This window comes from Anser anser, assembly GCF_964211835.1.
Source record: "Anser anser genome assembly, chromosome: 1".
Classification (NCBI taxonomy): domain Eukaryota; kingdom Metazoa; phylum Chordata; class Aves; order Anseriformes; family Anatidae; genus Anser; species Anser anser.
In genome coordinates, this window is record NC_139720.1 from 213,228,843 (window position 1) to 213,245,344 (window position 16,502).

Sequence of the window (16,502 nt, forward strand, 5' to 3'; positions counted from 1 at the left end):
AGCCCCCTGTTCAGTGGGACACCAACTTTTTAGGCAGAGGGATGCTGCTGATACAGAAGGTGCTGGCTGAGCAGCAACGCCTCCCCGAGGAGGGAACGCAGCTGGAGGGACCCAGCTGCCTCCCAGCCCCACCGCCAGCCGTGGCTGTTTTTCCAGCTGCGTGCCATCTTTCTGGATGATGGAGACAAACAACCGCCGCACCTTCTCGTGTGAAACGGAGCCAGCGAGGCAGTCGGGTCTTCCAGCAAGGCTTCTTGCCCAAATATTCACGTTGGGATCAATAGGGGCTTGGTAAACGACAAGCCAAAGGGTTTGGGGGGCCGGGGAGGACAGAGAGGTTGAAATCAGGCTCGTAGAGAAAACAAACACCGAGGAGCCACCAACAGAAGAGGCACAACTTCTGAGAGATACTAATCAGTTTTATTTTATAAATACAGATGAGCTTTCCCGCAATTACCAACATAGTTGTAATGTGTCATTTACTATGGGATATTTTGTTTTTGCTTGTTTTAAATACCTGGCCAAGCAAGGATAAGCCAACGCTGTTGTGCTTGCTATAAAAATAGAGTGGGATATGATCTTCCAAAACTAATATTCTCAAAAATCTCAGGAATTCCTAGTGAGGGGAAAAGATTGCAATGAAATGTTTGCTCCATTTGCAGACATTTAACAGTGTCACAGCTGTGCAGGAACTGAAAGGCTCTTGACAGTTTAAAGCACGCTGTGATAAATCATCTCACCTTCAGTCGCGCTCGTTGTTTCCCTCCCACCATGCTATTTTCAAATAATTTACAGGGGGGAAAGGAAAAAAATCACAGAAGAAAAGCCATGAAGTGGCTGCCGTCTGTACAATCGCCCGTCCGTCACAGCAAAGATGCTCGACAATGCTTGAACTAGCCTGGCCACGCTGTTCCCCTTCGCACCTTCTGTGTAGGAAGTGACAAAAACGGCAAAAAATTTGGGGACAACTTAAGGCCTACTGAAGATGCATCCATGGAAAGCTCTTAATGAAGCTTGGTGATACGGGTACAGAAGTCAACTGTTGTGTTTGACACATTAAGAGTTACAGGGCTCACACAGGAACGGCAACGCAAGGAAACTAAACTTCATTTGGTTGGGTGCCACCTGAGAAAACGTGCAGCTAGTGACAAAAAGCCCAAGTCTCACTGATGCTCTACGAGCCTAATTACGCAGGTCGCTTAATTGCACCGAGACATTCCGTGCCTGCCTAGGAGGCATCGCGACTTCGCCGCTACTCTTTGGGTTGCTTTGGAAAGTCACCACTGCACACAGCTAGAGGAAAATTAGCATGCCCCAAGCCCGTCCTGTGCTGTTTCGTGTGCCAGATTTTACCCCTCAGTGTGCACGACTGACTCAACAGTGCTGAATTTTGCCTAAAGTTATTCTGCTCTCAGAAGACATCCAGTTACAGGACAGAGTATCTTCTGCCCACCTCAACAAAACATGCTGTGCTTGGTTCAGGTGTTTATTTCTGGCTCTCGATACGCCAAAGCACGGGGAAAGCTCCCTACCTAGCTCTTCACAAAGACAATGGCATGCTCTACGCTGCTGCAACGCTTCCTCTAGGGACTTTTCAAGAGGTTGGAACAGAAAAGTCTCCTCTCACGAGACGATACTCACAAATGTGCCCAAATTCATGCCCAAACTGGAATGGTGTTCAATCAGGAATCAACCATAGAAAGGCTCAATCCAATAAAAGGCTCAATCCAATAACTCAACTGCAGACACGACCGTTAAAAGCTAACAGAAGAAATGTGAATATAGCTTTAATACAATCATTAAGGTGTTACCTGGAGAATGCATATTCTAGAACAGTGCTATTATGGATACTGGTTCTCACATACACATCTTGTTTCGACAACAGATAGTTGAGATTATACACAGCCACATTTTGAGAAGTTAATTTCGGCTAGCCTTAGGGTGCAGTTAGGAAAAAGACTAGGTCACTGGTTCAAAAAGAAAGCAGAGACCAGGGAGGAAAAAAAAGCCAGGCGTGATGAAGTGTTTTTTATTCTGCTATATATTTGTTTTTTTTTTTTATATTTCTGAGCTCACAACCGAGCCCAAATTCTTGGGTATACAATATAGAAAGCAAGAGCAATGAAATCCAAACTCAAACAAATACCAGGAATCACAAAGCAGGCTGCAAATTGCTTTCCCATGAGTGCAGCTGAACACACGTGCCAGGGGGAACCGAGCTAACACCAACCCGCACCTCCAGCAGGAAGTTTCCTCCTTGAAAGCACAGATGGTAGAGTTAAGAGGATATTAATTTAGAGGAATAATGGTAAGCGCCTCCCTTTCTGCAGAGGGTGGAGCGACTCCACAAGTTCACCTAATTCCCAAGTGCTGACTGCGTTTTCAGTCTGGGTTTTTGGTTTTTATTTTATTATTTTTTTTATGGAGATGTTTGCACAGTACCTGGCAGCCCATGGTGGGCGCCGAGGATCACGGCACACCAACCCCACTCACACGGTGCCTTCGTTAGGCCTCCACTGATTAGCTTGGCCAGGCTGCCCCTAAGCAAAACAGGGAACTGCTGAGGCTCTTGGAAGAAACCTTAAGGTGATTTAGTCCTCAAGGGCTCTGCTGGCAGGAGCAGTGAGCGTGGAAGAAAGGAGGAAAAGAATGAAGGTGATCCTTGCACAAGGAAGCGCAGGGATCCCCCAGGTGCTCAGCTCTTGGGCAAGGTTTTACCACCACCAGCTGAAGACCCATCGGTGCAAACCAGAACTCGTGTGACTACGCAGCATGGCCAAGAGAAAGCTGTCCCCTGACAGCTAAGTCTTGGTGTTTCTGTAACACTGACCCCGTTGCTCAAGAAAACACAGGAGTACATGGGAAAACATAAAGAGGTCCTACCATAACTGTAATTTAAAATTTTTTCCTTCTGAAAAGACTAAAATAAATTTAGCTCTACATAATAATCAATGAAACATATTCATAGGAGGGCCTGATCAGCACTTGAAGTTTTTTTTTCCAGGAAAGCATTTAGAAATGGACTCCATTGCCTTAAAAAAAAAAGATTATAAATATCAGACATAAAAGGACTGGAAGCAGAATCAAAATTTACCTGGGCTGTGAATATACCATGAACCTGTGTTATCGTGCTCAGTAACAAGTCATTTTTTCTAACACCATAGGAATAGCTTTAAGGTTTTTCTTTTTTAATATATATAATTAATATAAAGAATAAGTGCAATTTTATCTCTATTCCAGATCACTGATTTCACCCCAACGTCTGCTCTCAACCCCCCTGTCCAAGCTCACTTGTCCGAACTTTTACGCGGTCTGCGGAAGCTGGACATGTTTTCGTTCAGTGCATAGATCCTTCGAGAGAACTCCTCAAACTCCCCTAGGACTTGTTCGTCACACTCCACCGCCACTGCGTGCTCCACCGGGATGGAGTTAAAGTCTTCGAGCTGATCTCCCGAGCTGAACCCCGTCGCTTCCATCCCCATTATCTCCTCTGCTTGCTCCACGGTGCAGCAAAGGACGGGGCCGAGCGGGGGCCGAAACTCACAAGGCTGCTCGGTGCTGGCGGTGCCAGCGCACTCACCGGGCAGCAACGCCCCGTTTATTGCACTAGTATGTCCTACGAAAGATTCCTGCCGGTCTTGGCTACTGTTTAGGCTCCCGTTTTCTCCGTTCAAACCGCCGCACGAGTCCTCTCCTTTCTTGGTGATCCCTTTCGAGGAGTCCGCAGAGGTATCGAAGGAGGAAGGTATCGAGGCAGGTTTTTTATCCAACTCTCCCACGTGGGCTGCGATGGCTACAGGCTGCGTTAAAGCAGAGTTGTAACTAGGAGGAGGAGTCTTGTGCTGCAGTCTCTCGTTTCCCGTGCTGGCTCGTTTTCGGAGTCCTTTATCCAGAGAAGGAAGCCCACTGGAAAAGCCGACGTCCAATCTGCCGAAGCTGGAGCTCTGTCTCTTTGGAACTGGAATTGCACTGGATGTATGGTGTCGATCACTATAAAAGAAGGAAAGGATAAATCAGAGCTGTCAGGCGTGCTCGCGAGCAGTACAGATGTTTCACCAAAGGCTGAAGCAATTATTTTATCGCAACTCCGAGCTCCGTTTGGCCAAACCACTTGTATCCTAAAGTGCTAAAACCCCAAACGTGTTTAATGCCATATGAACTGCAGAAGACACCCCAGAGGACAGCTTTACTGAAAGCCGGCAAGATTGTGCAGGGAACATTTACGAAACTCCATGGTTGAAGAGTCAATCACCCAAGAAACCACCACATTATGCTAATTCGTACTGTTAACACCATTTTATAGGACCAAGCTGCACTTTATGAATTATTACTGTTGACCGTATATTTATGTATTTATGGCCTGTGCTGGGCCATCACAAACTCCTCAAAAGTGAGTAATAATGGTTGAATCCTCTACGAACTTCTTCCAACACTGGACTTTCCTGACAGCTGCACAAAGGAGAAAAGCGACGCTAACTTTGCTATTTGCAGGGGATGATTTTTGCCAGATCTTTTGCTTTTCTGTGCCAACTGTTCCAAAGCTTTTTTGGACAACTGTCAACCTCAGCTTCTTGAGGAACACGAAGTAATCAAGCTTAATTTACAAGTTCAGTTTTACTATTTCATACCGTTCCCCAGACCGCTTACACTATCTCAGGGTCTGTAATTTGGAACATCCGCTTCACATCATCTGGGGCGCGTTATGTGAGTTTTCTTTCATAGGTTTAATCCTTATCCAAATATAATCACCAACCTGTATGCAAATAGTTGTACATTAAGCGCCCAGTTCATTTTCCTTCCTTTTTTTTTTTTAATACAGCTATTACTAACCTTCAGAACATACAACTACAATTCAACTGCTGTCAATGTAAATCTCCTTCATCAGCTTCATTTCAAAGAACTCTTCTTCTACTCAACGCCTGATACATTTTGGGATTTGTCTTGCAGGGAAAAATCCTGTAACGGCGGTTATGAATAGCCCCTAGTGTGGATCCTTTTCCATCCCATTCTTTTTCCTCCACTTGTAAATAGGATAAGCTAGATTGCAAAAGGTCCCTCTGTGAAAAATAAGTGTCCCCACGGGAGGGCTGCTTGCGGTACTGCTGCTCTTTAATTTCCTTTCCCATCTTACTTCCTCCCAGGCTGCCCTTTAAAACACGTGTCGGGCTCGCTCCTCTCCTCTAACAACCCCAATTACCTCCAGGAAAGGCTGCTCGTCAGAATTTACAGTTGCAGACAGTGTAGGAGAGAGATAAGCGCCCCACATGCAGCCAGCAGCAAACCCAACAGCCTTCTTCTTAGATTGCAACTGCAGTTTGACCTTTAAAATGCAAACTAACAACATTCACAGTTCTGTCTGCAAAGGTTCAGAGCATGGAGATGCTAAGACACAAAGCAGCAAGTGCCACAGATGCTCATAAGTGGTCTCAGAGATTAGCCCTCAGTCCCCTTCTGACCACAGACTTTCATACGTGGCTTTTAAATACTTTATCCAACCCCTGTGCAATCAACCATTACGTCATTTTACAAATAAATATGACAAACAAAAATCTGAGGCAGGGCACCTGCACGCTCTGCTTAGGCAATGTGCACTGCAGATGTATAGCAGGGATGGTCTGCTTTCTCCTCCCTTCCTCCAGCTTAGTCCTTTCAACCTTGGCTCAGAAAATAAATGAGCACTCAGTATTACAAATTTGATCGGATTCTGTTTATCTCAAGTCTTAGCTTTGTCCACATTTCCTCCAGGCTTGCTGAATCTTCCTTAAGAAAGAGCACATGGAAGGAAAGAGAAGTACATTTCCAGTTTTAATAGCAAAATGCAGTAAAACAAATTCTTTTGCTCTGTATCAAGTGATTAGAATCTTTACTATCAAATGGTAACTTTTAGGAATTTACTCCCAAATTCCATGATTCACAAATTCCAAGATTCATAAAGCCAGATCATATTCAAGACACATCTTTGGGTTAAAGGGTACATCATCCTTCGTTTACGTGAATGATTTCCTCAAGGACCAGTGGTATCTGATTACTACAGGCCACTGTTCATTACGTTTTTCACTACAAGATAACTAAGGCTCTCCTGATTCCAGAATTCACTCCAGATACAGAAAATGTGAAGCTGAATTACCTCCCTCCTACCCGCAATGCTGTGATGTCTTACTACAGAGATGTGACGAGATGCACCTCACACTTTGAGGAGTAGAAACAAGGCTGCACCTTGCAGAACTGGGCAGGAAAGGCTTCCCTCTTCTGCTCTCCCTACAAAACCGAGCCCAAAGCACAGCCTGGGATCACGCTGGCTGCTAAGAGGGGCCTAAACCTGCCACCAGGCTCGAGAGGCAGAAAGCAGGAGAGCTGTGAGCTTTGTGCTCCAAGGGGTTGGATACGTGCACTGCGGTGCCCCAGCGCCTTGCGGCTCTAAGTGCAGGGGACTTGAAGGAGACAGGCAAAGAGGAGAGGTGGGCTACGTGCTCAGTCGAGCGTTTTAGGTTTGGAAAAAAAAGCAGTGCTGAAGTTCACGTTCAATATTTTTTGTATTGTATTGTCAATTCCTGATGGCACGCCTTCCCGAGACTGCAGCTACTTGACAGAGCTGTTGTCTTTATTCCTAGCACTGTTTAAAATGCTGAGCGGGAATGCATTTCAAAAAAAGGAGGTGGGGAAATTAAGGGGAAGCCTTTCTCATACAAGCTTGCTCTTCAAACTTACAGGACATTTATTGCTAACCTCTTCCAAGAGGAATGGGCTGTTCTCAAATCTGATTCCAGTACAACACCCCCTGCAACAACAATACTAACACCATCGTCCTTGGTTTCTGTCAAGATGTCAGGGATGAGTCAATCAGGACTTTGTTCCTGTTCAACTGGAACCCCAGAGGGCTGCGTATCCCAAGGGAACAACCCACACATTTGAAATAAAAAGACTAGGAACAGACAGAATAATTCATGCTGTACAAACAAAATGGGCTAACTTTTTTCATGCAGAACAGGTGGCAGACGCATAGATGCATCTTGTTAATTTTTCTGTTGACATTTTGGGTCCAGATTCACCAAGGGACTTCAGCAGTGATAGCAGAAACAGTCTATAAGATAGGTGCAGAAGTTACAAGATCCTCTATCCTTTGCACAGTGCAGAAAGATTTTGATGCCAAAGTATCAGAACTGCAACAGCGACAGCTTCCTATGTTCTGATTTAGGCACAACGATGAGAAAGGCTTACGGGAAAGTCTGCCATTTTTCTGAATTTTATTCAACCATCCACAGCCCTGGGACAGGCGTTTAAGAGATCAAAACCTAATCCTGGAAGAATTTCAACTGTACGCTGTGAATTTAAGTACAGATGAATGTTTCTCATAATAGTCACAAGGATATCGACTCTTTGCATGGTATTTTAGTGATAAAAGCTCTTGCCTGAGATGTAAGCAGGCAGAAAAGGGTCCAGACAAGTCTCATGACAACCACAGTGATCTGACCAGCAGCCTACAGACATGTTTGAGTGGGTCCTCGTACTGAATATATCACCCTGCAGCACAAAATCCAAGACCTAAAAAGCCTAAGAGCCATCTCAGATGAGGAGGTCATGTAGGGAGAGAAGAGCAGAAGGCAATCCTAAATTTAATCCTAGCTCCTGAAGTTGCAGAGTGAAACTGTCACACAAAATATAAGTAATTCTTGGAAACATCGAAACCAAAGCAAAGCTTTCACTATATGAATGAATAATACCTGCCACTGCTCTGTTTGTTGCACTGAACTGTACTTTAAACTTGCTCAAAGGCATTTCTCTTACAGTAGACTCTTTAAAGGTCAAAAATGACTCTTTAAAGGTCAAAAATACTCGTGTCAAAAAGTATGGCATGGGACTGCCTACTTGGCAAACCCCAAATTACCTTCAGCAAGTGCTGATCAGTCCAGCTTAGGCACAACAGGAACTCTTCTATGAAGGTGCAGTAGCAGCAGAAATTTAAGCGTCTGTGTAGACCAGCATGAAAACCTGTGGTGTCTAATTAGCTTGAGAGAAGCAGCTTTATAAAGTGTTCCGGTGGGCATGTAAATTTAAGTTCCTCCAAAAAAGAAACATGCCTAAATTCCTTTGTAAATCTAGGCCTTGCGGGTAAAAGAGTGAGACATTAATTAGCGTGTGGGACCAGGAGAGGTTTTAAAGAACTTGTTATGACAAGGCTATTCAAGCTAACACGTTATGTTTATCTGAACAATACCTCTTTAGTCCCACAGCCAAAAAAATCTTCCCTTCCTTCGTAAGTTGAACTGGCAGAATGATCTACACTAAGTGATCCAACAGACTAAATGTAGCAGCAATGCAGAGCTAATCTCCCTCGTTTACAAAATAACTTCCCAGTTCTTTAATAGAGTACAGAAGGGCTGCCCCGTAGGGCAGTGCAGCAGGAATCATCTTCATTTATCATGCAAGCGTTCAAACTAATGAATTAAAACAAAGAGCACTTGCAGCCAGGCTCCTTAAACTACGCATGATTAAAAGGACCTTACTTCAGCCTGCAAGATCAGGTTTTAAGCTGCTGGAGACATACGCAGGCAGATTTCTGAAACCATTCATTGCTGCCAATATGACTGGGATGGGCTTGGCTTCAGTCAGGAATAAATATGGGGATAATAGCCCAAAGCTGGGAGAGTGGGAATGAAGTCAGCAATGGCTTAACTGCTTATCAAATACTAGCTGCAGCATGTAGATAAAAATAAATGTGCATGGAGGACTTTGGAGACCAGCCACCTAAGAGTTCATTGCCTAGACTTCTTCCACAGTCACTGGATAGAAAAAATAAAAGTGCAAGCACTGGAGAGAAGGGTGGGCAACACCATCCTGCGAGCTGTTTATGGCACTGTCACCCTCTCGAGGTGCCTCTTCTTGTCCACGGAGCAACCAGCTTGGGCTGAGTGATGAACATCTAGCAAGCAAGCCTGGTAAGATGCACAGCCTTCTGTATGCTTTAAAATAGAACAATGATCATATTTGCAGGCAAATAAAATAAAAACTAAACAGTTTTTAGCTAGAGTGGATTAAGTATTTAAGTCAAGGGATCTTAACCTGCTCCCTCGCCTTCCGCCAGGTGAGAATGAGAAGTCAAACTGAGCTTTTGGATCAGAAGAAATGTTCGCAGAGAAGCACAGAGCTCAGAAATACTAGGTTGCTATTAAATTTTACAAAAACGAGCAGCTGATGGAGGGTCTCTAGCCTGCTTGCATTTTCCCTGAGGAAAAGGCTGTACCGTTACCAGAACTCACAGCACTGCATCAAGGCAAAGCCCAGAGAAAGAGATTCTTTATCAGCTTCACGGCTTACAGAACGAATAAGGAAAAGCACGTCATGCTAAAAAACTAACATCCAATTGCCCAGAAACTTTAGAGACTATAAGGTATCCCCACTAGTGAAAAAAGTTTGGCATGCAGGAGCGCAGGCCTTTACTCCAAGGAACTACCTTGACCTGAATTACCTGGGGTGAGCTGGTTCAGCTTCCAGCCACAATTACTTGGTTGAACTTCTGAGACGGCAAACAGATGTGGACACCTGTCCAAAAGGAACAGCCTGTGACTAGTGGAGTATAAAAACCTGGTTTGATGAACTGTCATCAGGCCTTAATGGCTTTAAGTCATCAAGTTGGATCAGACTAGAGTGAGTTACGTACACGAGTATGTTGAATTGCTCTTAGGACGCAGGATTGCTAAATTAAAAACAAAAAGGGAAGGAAAACTCAGATTTATTGGACATTACAGATAAGAGAATTACATCATCACCAGTCTCAGTGTTTCAACTGAATCCAAATCTAGAACATCAATTCATACATAGTCTAACTTCAGCTGCAAGGCAGCATAACTACAAAGTAGCTGCCTTCTCCCCAAAATATTCATTTTTTACTTACAATACTTAGTCCATTCGGGGAGACTTGCAGACCTGAAGTGCAAGACACAAATCCCATGCTGTAAGCATGTAAGTTAAAATGACTGAAAGAGGACACAAACCTTCCTAAAGCTGTTTTTCCTAGAGAACAGATTCCCGTTGTAATCTGCTCCCAGTTTTGATAATAAGTTCCTTCGGTCAGATTCACTTGCGATTATTTAATCTGTCTGCAACGGGCACGGAGAAACTGTAAAGCACTCTGAGAGACAGAACACAATTCACAGGCTCAAATATGTATCTTTTCCTCCCCACAAAATGTTTCCTCGGAGGAACATTACTGGATCACAGCTGGTCAAAATACTAAATCTTGATTGTCTGGCCAAGAGCCAAAATCCACAGCTACAGCTCTTTGGTATGAGAATACTTTCAAAAAAATAACTTAAACACCATTTGATCTTTTTTGTTGCAAACTATGACCTCATGGCAGTAAGAACACTAAATGAAGGTGTTTAAGTTGGTTTATAGCCATCTGAAATGTTTGAAGCTCCAAGCGCAGCTCCGAGCCAATATCATGTCAACTGTGCTAAAAAGCAATAATAGTTTCTCACCTTCTCAGAGATTACTGCTTAAATAATGCACGATAGTGACAGGGCTGCAAGGGGAGGCTGCCAATACAAAGTTAAGGTGAAACTGCGTCTTTTGGCAGCTGAGAAATTCTGACACACGCTTTTTTTCTATGAAAAAAATCATCATAAATTAAGCTACCAGAGTTTTCTTAACTTGAACATTAAGTTTTAGCCTCCTCTTGAATCTAGCAGTATATGAATCAAGAGATACCTTCAAAACTTAATGATTATGCCTTGGCATAACAACTATTTTGGGGTAAAGCTTTTTGATGAGGGCTCCAAAGGACATCTCCTGACTACAGACGTGAATTTCTAAAGGAATACATGTAATTGCCTCCATTAGATAAGCTTATTAATTTATTCACTAGGAAAATATCTGCTCACTGGACAGCTGAAATTTGCAGCCTGCTCTGTACTTGCTACTAATAACCACAAATACTAACCCTCAAAGCTAGAGTAAATTGAATTAAACTGAAGGACAGAAAAAGCGGAAAGTCTCTTGATTTAATGCAAGCATGGTCCAAAGAGTTGTGAAAGATAAATCTGAACATGCAGAAAGGAATAAAACGATGTTCGAGTTCAAAACGTGCAGTCTAAGCAAAGATTTAGGCTCTCAATAGCTGGAATACGCTCGAGACAGGTTTTCAGAGACAGACTGCACAGAGCCTTTTGCATTAGCAAAAGCTGGTCTTAAAAAATGAGCTGCTTTTCTGGAAGCTGGTGAGACCCCATGACTAAGAAACTGGAAGCTGGGAGAATTATTCCCCAAAAGAAAAAGATTCTGGGAACCACAACTGGGATAGACTAAACAACTCTGGTTCGTTATCTTTCACCTTCAGAAAGTGAGTCCTGAGTCAATAGCCAGACCTGATACCTGAAAAATGAGTTTTTGCACTTCTGTAGCCTCCATAACAGCATGTGTGGGAACCAACACGCTTGATTTTCTTCTTGATTTCATCTACATACAATACAAATAATATTTTACAGTAGGGGTAAAGGGAAAGAAAAGTAAACACGGCAGAATATAGGTGCCAGGAGAGACATGAAGAGAGAAGCAGAGCTTGTAGACCTGCAAGCTTGATGCAATAAATCATGCAAGTTGGGATGTGAAAACATGTATTAATCATTTCACTGTCGTGCCTGAGAAACCAAAACAACACAAATCTCACCAGGCAGAGGGATCCAGCAGCAACACAATTAAACCTTGATAAAAGGCTCCAGGCTCCCCGGATCTGCAACGGGGCCAAGGGCTGCCCCAGGGCTCCAGGCAGAACAACGGAGTTCACGAAAGCCTGGGGCAGAGACTGTAAAAGACAACTGCCAAATTTGCTCTGATAGAAGTGGGAAATAGTTGGCTCATCCACTAAAGTTGTGGGGATTTTTGTTTGTCTTTATTTTATGGTCTGGAGGAGTAAAGAAACTCTTTTGTACTCAGATCTAAACTGATACTTATCAGAGAAGGAGGTTAAGCCTGAAATAACTAAGGATTTAGGTTACCCCGATTATCTAGGGGATTCCATTCCACTCCAGGCTGCAAAGAAACACAGATGTTTCTAGAGAAAAGCAAAAATGATGAGTATGTCCTGCTGAAAGAGAAACTAAGCACAACGTGAGTGTTGGTGTTTACCAGTTTTTGATTTGACAGCAGTTCAGCAAAAACCCTCTACAGCGATAACACAGGAAAGTGAAGATGAAGACCTACAGCTGAGCAACAGAAAACAAAGCAGTCTGTGCAAACTAATCTGTAAATAAGAGAAACTCATCACTACCTCACGTGCTCCTGCTCTCCCTCCTGCAAATGAAGGATAACCTGGAAATACTTTGCTGACTACGGTCTGTGGCAGAGGGTATTGGATTACTCACCTACTGTATCCTGCAAACGAAAAATCCCTTCCAATCTTCATTTTAACAGCTGGTGGCTTTTATGCTTGCTTAAATATATGTAAGCAGATATTATTCACGAGACAGTGGGCATCTGTACTCCGCTACGTATGGGGCTCAACTGCAATGCCCGATTATGAAAGCCTGGCCAGTTTTCCCCCTGAGCTAGACTCCCTGTAAAGGCTCATTTCCATTTATATTATTAGGAAGCACTAAGAAGCCTTGTTTAGAATCATTAGCCTTAAAAAAAAAAAGTTACAAATGAACAACTGTGCATGCAAGGCTTGGAGGTGAGAAGGAAATGAGGCATAGACATTCATATGGGGGCAAGGAGGGAACGCGATATTCCCAGAGAACGATGCTTAATATTCCTGCATGTTTTGAAATATTGTCCCGCCAAAAATGTGTTTTGTCTTCCTAATGACTGCGTCTCACCTAACAGGGAGAAAAAAACAACGCTGCTTGTATGAAGGCAAAAGCCCTAATGCCTAACTAAAGCTTCCGTTAACAGTTTTCCAGGCTAGGGTACACGAGGAGGGAAGAACAGGTACCTACACTTTGAACGTTTTTCCCATATAACATGTCCCAGAGTCATCACAGCTCTGCTTATTCAGGACTGAAGGAGACATTTACCACCTGTACGCCTCCCACCCCACAGACGAGTACACACGTGTGCCAGAAGTCATGGGTTAGGTGTTCTAGCCCTTCCTTTTCAGATTTGCTTAGGGGGCCACACAGCATCTTAGGACATCTAGATCACAGGGATGTACATCGCCCACAAACTCGTTTTCCTGATGAAGAAAGCTTTTCTTTACACACCTTGCAAGGGGATAAGAAAAGCAGGGAGAATCTTTTCAGCTGTAGTTAACATTACTGACAGTATTAAACCGTACAAGGGACTGAGGTTCCTTTTCTCAGGGCCTGCTTACTTCCACTGTCTCGCTGGCTGAGCTGAATTTCCATTAGGCAACACTTCTCACAGTACTAGTCAAAGAGGATACTTTTTCTCCTCCTTTACTTGTTTTTCTTTGCCAAAACTATCCTCCCAGTCAAAGGAAATGATTCGGAAACCAGAGTAGCTCCCATTGATCAGAATTCCTATACAAGGGATAAAGAATAACAAAGTTGAAGAGCAACTCAGAAATAAGGGCTGGAAAGTGCTGTGGCACAATGACATCCCATAGGATTTTAGTTGCTGTTACTCACTGCAGTAGATATTTTGTCCCAGGGTCTGATATTGAGCAGCATTTCGCTAAGGCACTAACCCTGTTTGAAGCCTGCTCCTGTAACTTTCAGCTGGAGCAGCAAATTTTTTTCCTCCTTTTTTGTATTGAAGTGCATGCATGTGATCAGAATCTGCCTTTAGGAGTGAAGTGCTGTCCTTCCCCCATTCTGTATATTGCAGGAAAAAAATACTTTTAGAGCCTGGCAACGTTTTAGGAGCCTACTAGAAATCAGAAATAAGAATCTTTTCGAAAAGCAAAATCCTTTAAAGTTGCAGGATTGGGAACATAATTGAGAAAGCTGTGTATCAGCAGGGTTTGCACCCTGATTTCAGTGAAGGATTATTTACCACAACACTTTTTCTGCCTCAATTCAAGTGTTTCTATCACCAGAAAAACCCACCTTATACTGTGCTGCCCCTATTCTTGTCATGCAGAGAGTGACCAGAGAGTAGTCTGCATCACATTGCTAATAGAGACCTCGCTACTTCTGTTGGTTTAACACGCAAAGAATTCAGATACCATCTAAACAGCATTAGAAAGTTATATCCATTACTATATACATTAGAAAGCATCGACTGTTAAAGTTTTGTGACTACCACTGTCACAATATTTACTGTCATTTCACATCAGATTTTAAAATTTGTTCAAACTTGGTTTTCTGAGTCTCCTAGAAGCCGTACACAAGCCCCAAAATATTCAGGTTTGCCTATTAGTGTTTAGGACTTCATTATCCCATTAGAAACAACTAGTTTCCTTTAGGAAGGCTGGCAGCAGCCTTCCAACCTAATTGAGCATTATCTGTGCCAAAAAAAAAGTTATTTCTCAGGTGAACTGAAGCAGTGATGGAGTCCATGTCTATCACCAGGGCATCATCAAGTGATCTGGCACCAAAGAAACCAAACAGGAGTGGTTACCTCACACTGGACGGTATTTTCAACACCTTGGAGCATCTAAAGCATCTGCACAAGGCCAGGTAACGACACAGGGACCATACATGACCTCTACATCCTTGGGGCTGGGGTGAATAATTAACCTAGGACTCCTAAAACTGCACAGTGCTATGTTTGGGTGGGATTCAGGCACCCAAAGAATGAAGATAGGAATGCAGGACAAATTGTTTAAGGAAGACAGTGTACAAGCAGTCATAATTCAAAGACCATAGATAAAAAATAAGAATATGAAGCATCTACTACCTGCAGAAGTACACTCAGTAGTAAATAGCCTTTGACATTTGCTGAAGTTTATGATCTCTGTGGTTTTAAGGAGAATTTCTCAAATCTCATGCTCAAACAGCTTCTGCAAGGTAACCCTACGCTAGCTTGGTCTTGTAGCATAGAAACCAGTTTGCGTCGACTTTCTGCAAAGACAGTGGAGAAGATTTTGGATCCTCCACAGCAAATCAGAGCAGAAACAATTAAGAGTTCCCTGGAAGGCTTCAATAACGTTCAGTTCCTGGTTAACGTAGCTTCCCATTTAGCAGCAACACTCAACACGCAATAACTATTTTCCTTACCAGCGAGTATGCTCAGATGGTGTTGACTGTATTCGGATTTCCATGCAGCTCACCTGGATTAAACTTTAAAACAAATGGGAGGGCAGACACCGACCAGGCTGTAAGACCTGATCTACTTAGCACCTTTCTGCCCTCCCATCCATCTGGACTATTACGATACACAAGGTGCATCTACTACCAGCCCTTAGATGTAGTCTTAACAGAATACTTCCCTGCCTTTTGGTAAAAACATTGCATTTTACACAGTCTTTTCCCTTCCATAATCCCCCCACAAGTGTCGTGGGCCCATCACATGAAAGACGTTACAAAAGCAGAAGTTAAAAGCCAAAAAGATTCTACTATTTGTGCAGCCTGTAGTTTGAGAAATTAATTACCTTCACTGAGCACTCTTCACTTGTCAAGAGGAGCTGCTTGTTTGTGAAAAATCTTTACCGTGATATTTCCTGTAGCATCCACCTCCTTTAAATTACAAGGTTAAATCACAAGGAAAAAGAAAGATACAATCATAGAAAAATACGTACCATCTAACCATTAGCCCAAGCTCCATGAAATTCTTCAGGTTAGGAAGAGTTTGCCTTAGATCTGGAGTACTCAGCCCGTGTTGATATCTAAGCTACAAAAACAGGAAAAAGTAGAATTAGGAAGGCTTTCCAAACCCCAGATTCCAATGGATATAGTAATATGCTCAGTTAATTTGTCAGGTTTTCAAATAAAACGTAGGATAAATCAAGCAGTTCCATGAGATCTATTACCCTTAAGGAAATATTCCATTTAATACTCATAACCTCAGATTAGCAAAACCCACCCAAGAACAGGGACAAAATGATCAGTCAATACGACTGTTAAACCTCATTACACTTTTTCCGTTTCCTATCTGTAACGGGAGAGTGGCCTCACAGCTTAATAAAAGTACAGTTATTAAGGGAGCAGACTGACTTTCAACACAATGTCCTGCATTCACCGATTCGAAAAATTTATTTCCGTGCAAGTGTCGTCTGTCATCCTGAGTGTATCAGTGTTAGCTGGAATCAGTAGAGGAATTATTACAGCAACATCAACTAGTAAAAATACAGACTGTCACAGGGCTGAAACTAAATCTGGGTTCTTTTAACGGTTTATATCAACATTTATACTATTTTCGTAATTAAACCCAATGCCACGTGGCTCAGAGAGCAGGTTCTAACATCGACCTGCTTCAGCCCAAGTATGAATTCCTACCTGGAATTAAGGAGATGCAACCAGAAATTAAAAGCTTCAATACGCTGACTCCATGCAACCTGCAATTTGTTTTTACCCTCTGGTTATCAAAACGAAGTACATACGGTTTAATTCACTGCTGATCATTATAAACTACTCACTTAAGAAGTCCCCAGCTAAAAATGCCTT

General features: G+C 43.0%; 1 protein-coding gene across 1 annotated transcript in view; it reads right to left on the reverse strand.

Moving 5' to 3' along the window:
- Positions 1–2,015: 2,015 nt before the first annotated feature.
- UVRAG (UV radiation resistance associated) overlaps positions 2,016–16,502 on the reverse strand; it is a 93,900-nt gene continuing 79,413 nt past the window's right edge. The window contains exons 14-15 of the mRNA XM_083821700.1: positions 15,638–15,729; positions 2,016–3,990 (exon numbers count right to left, since the gene is read on the reverse strand). Of these exons, the coding sequence (XP_083677826.1) occupies positions 3,288–3,990; positions 15,638–15,729 (795 nt within the window). The 3' untranslated portion in view covers positions 2,016–3,287. The remainder of the gene's footprint in view (positions 3,991–15,637; positions 15,730–16,502) is intronic.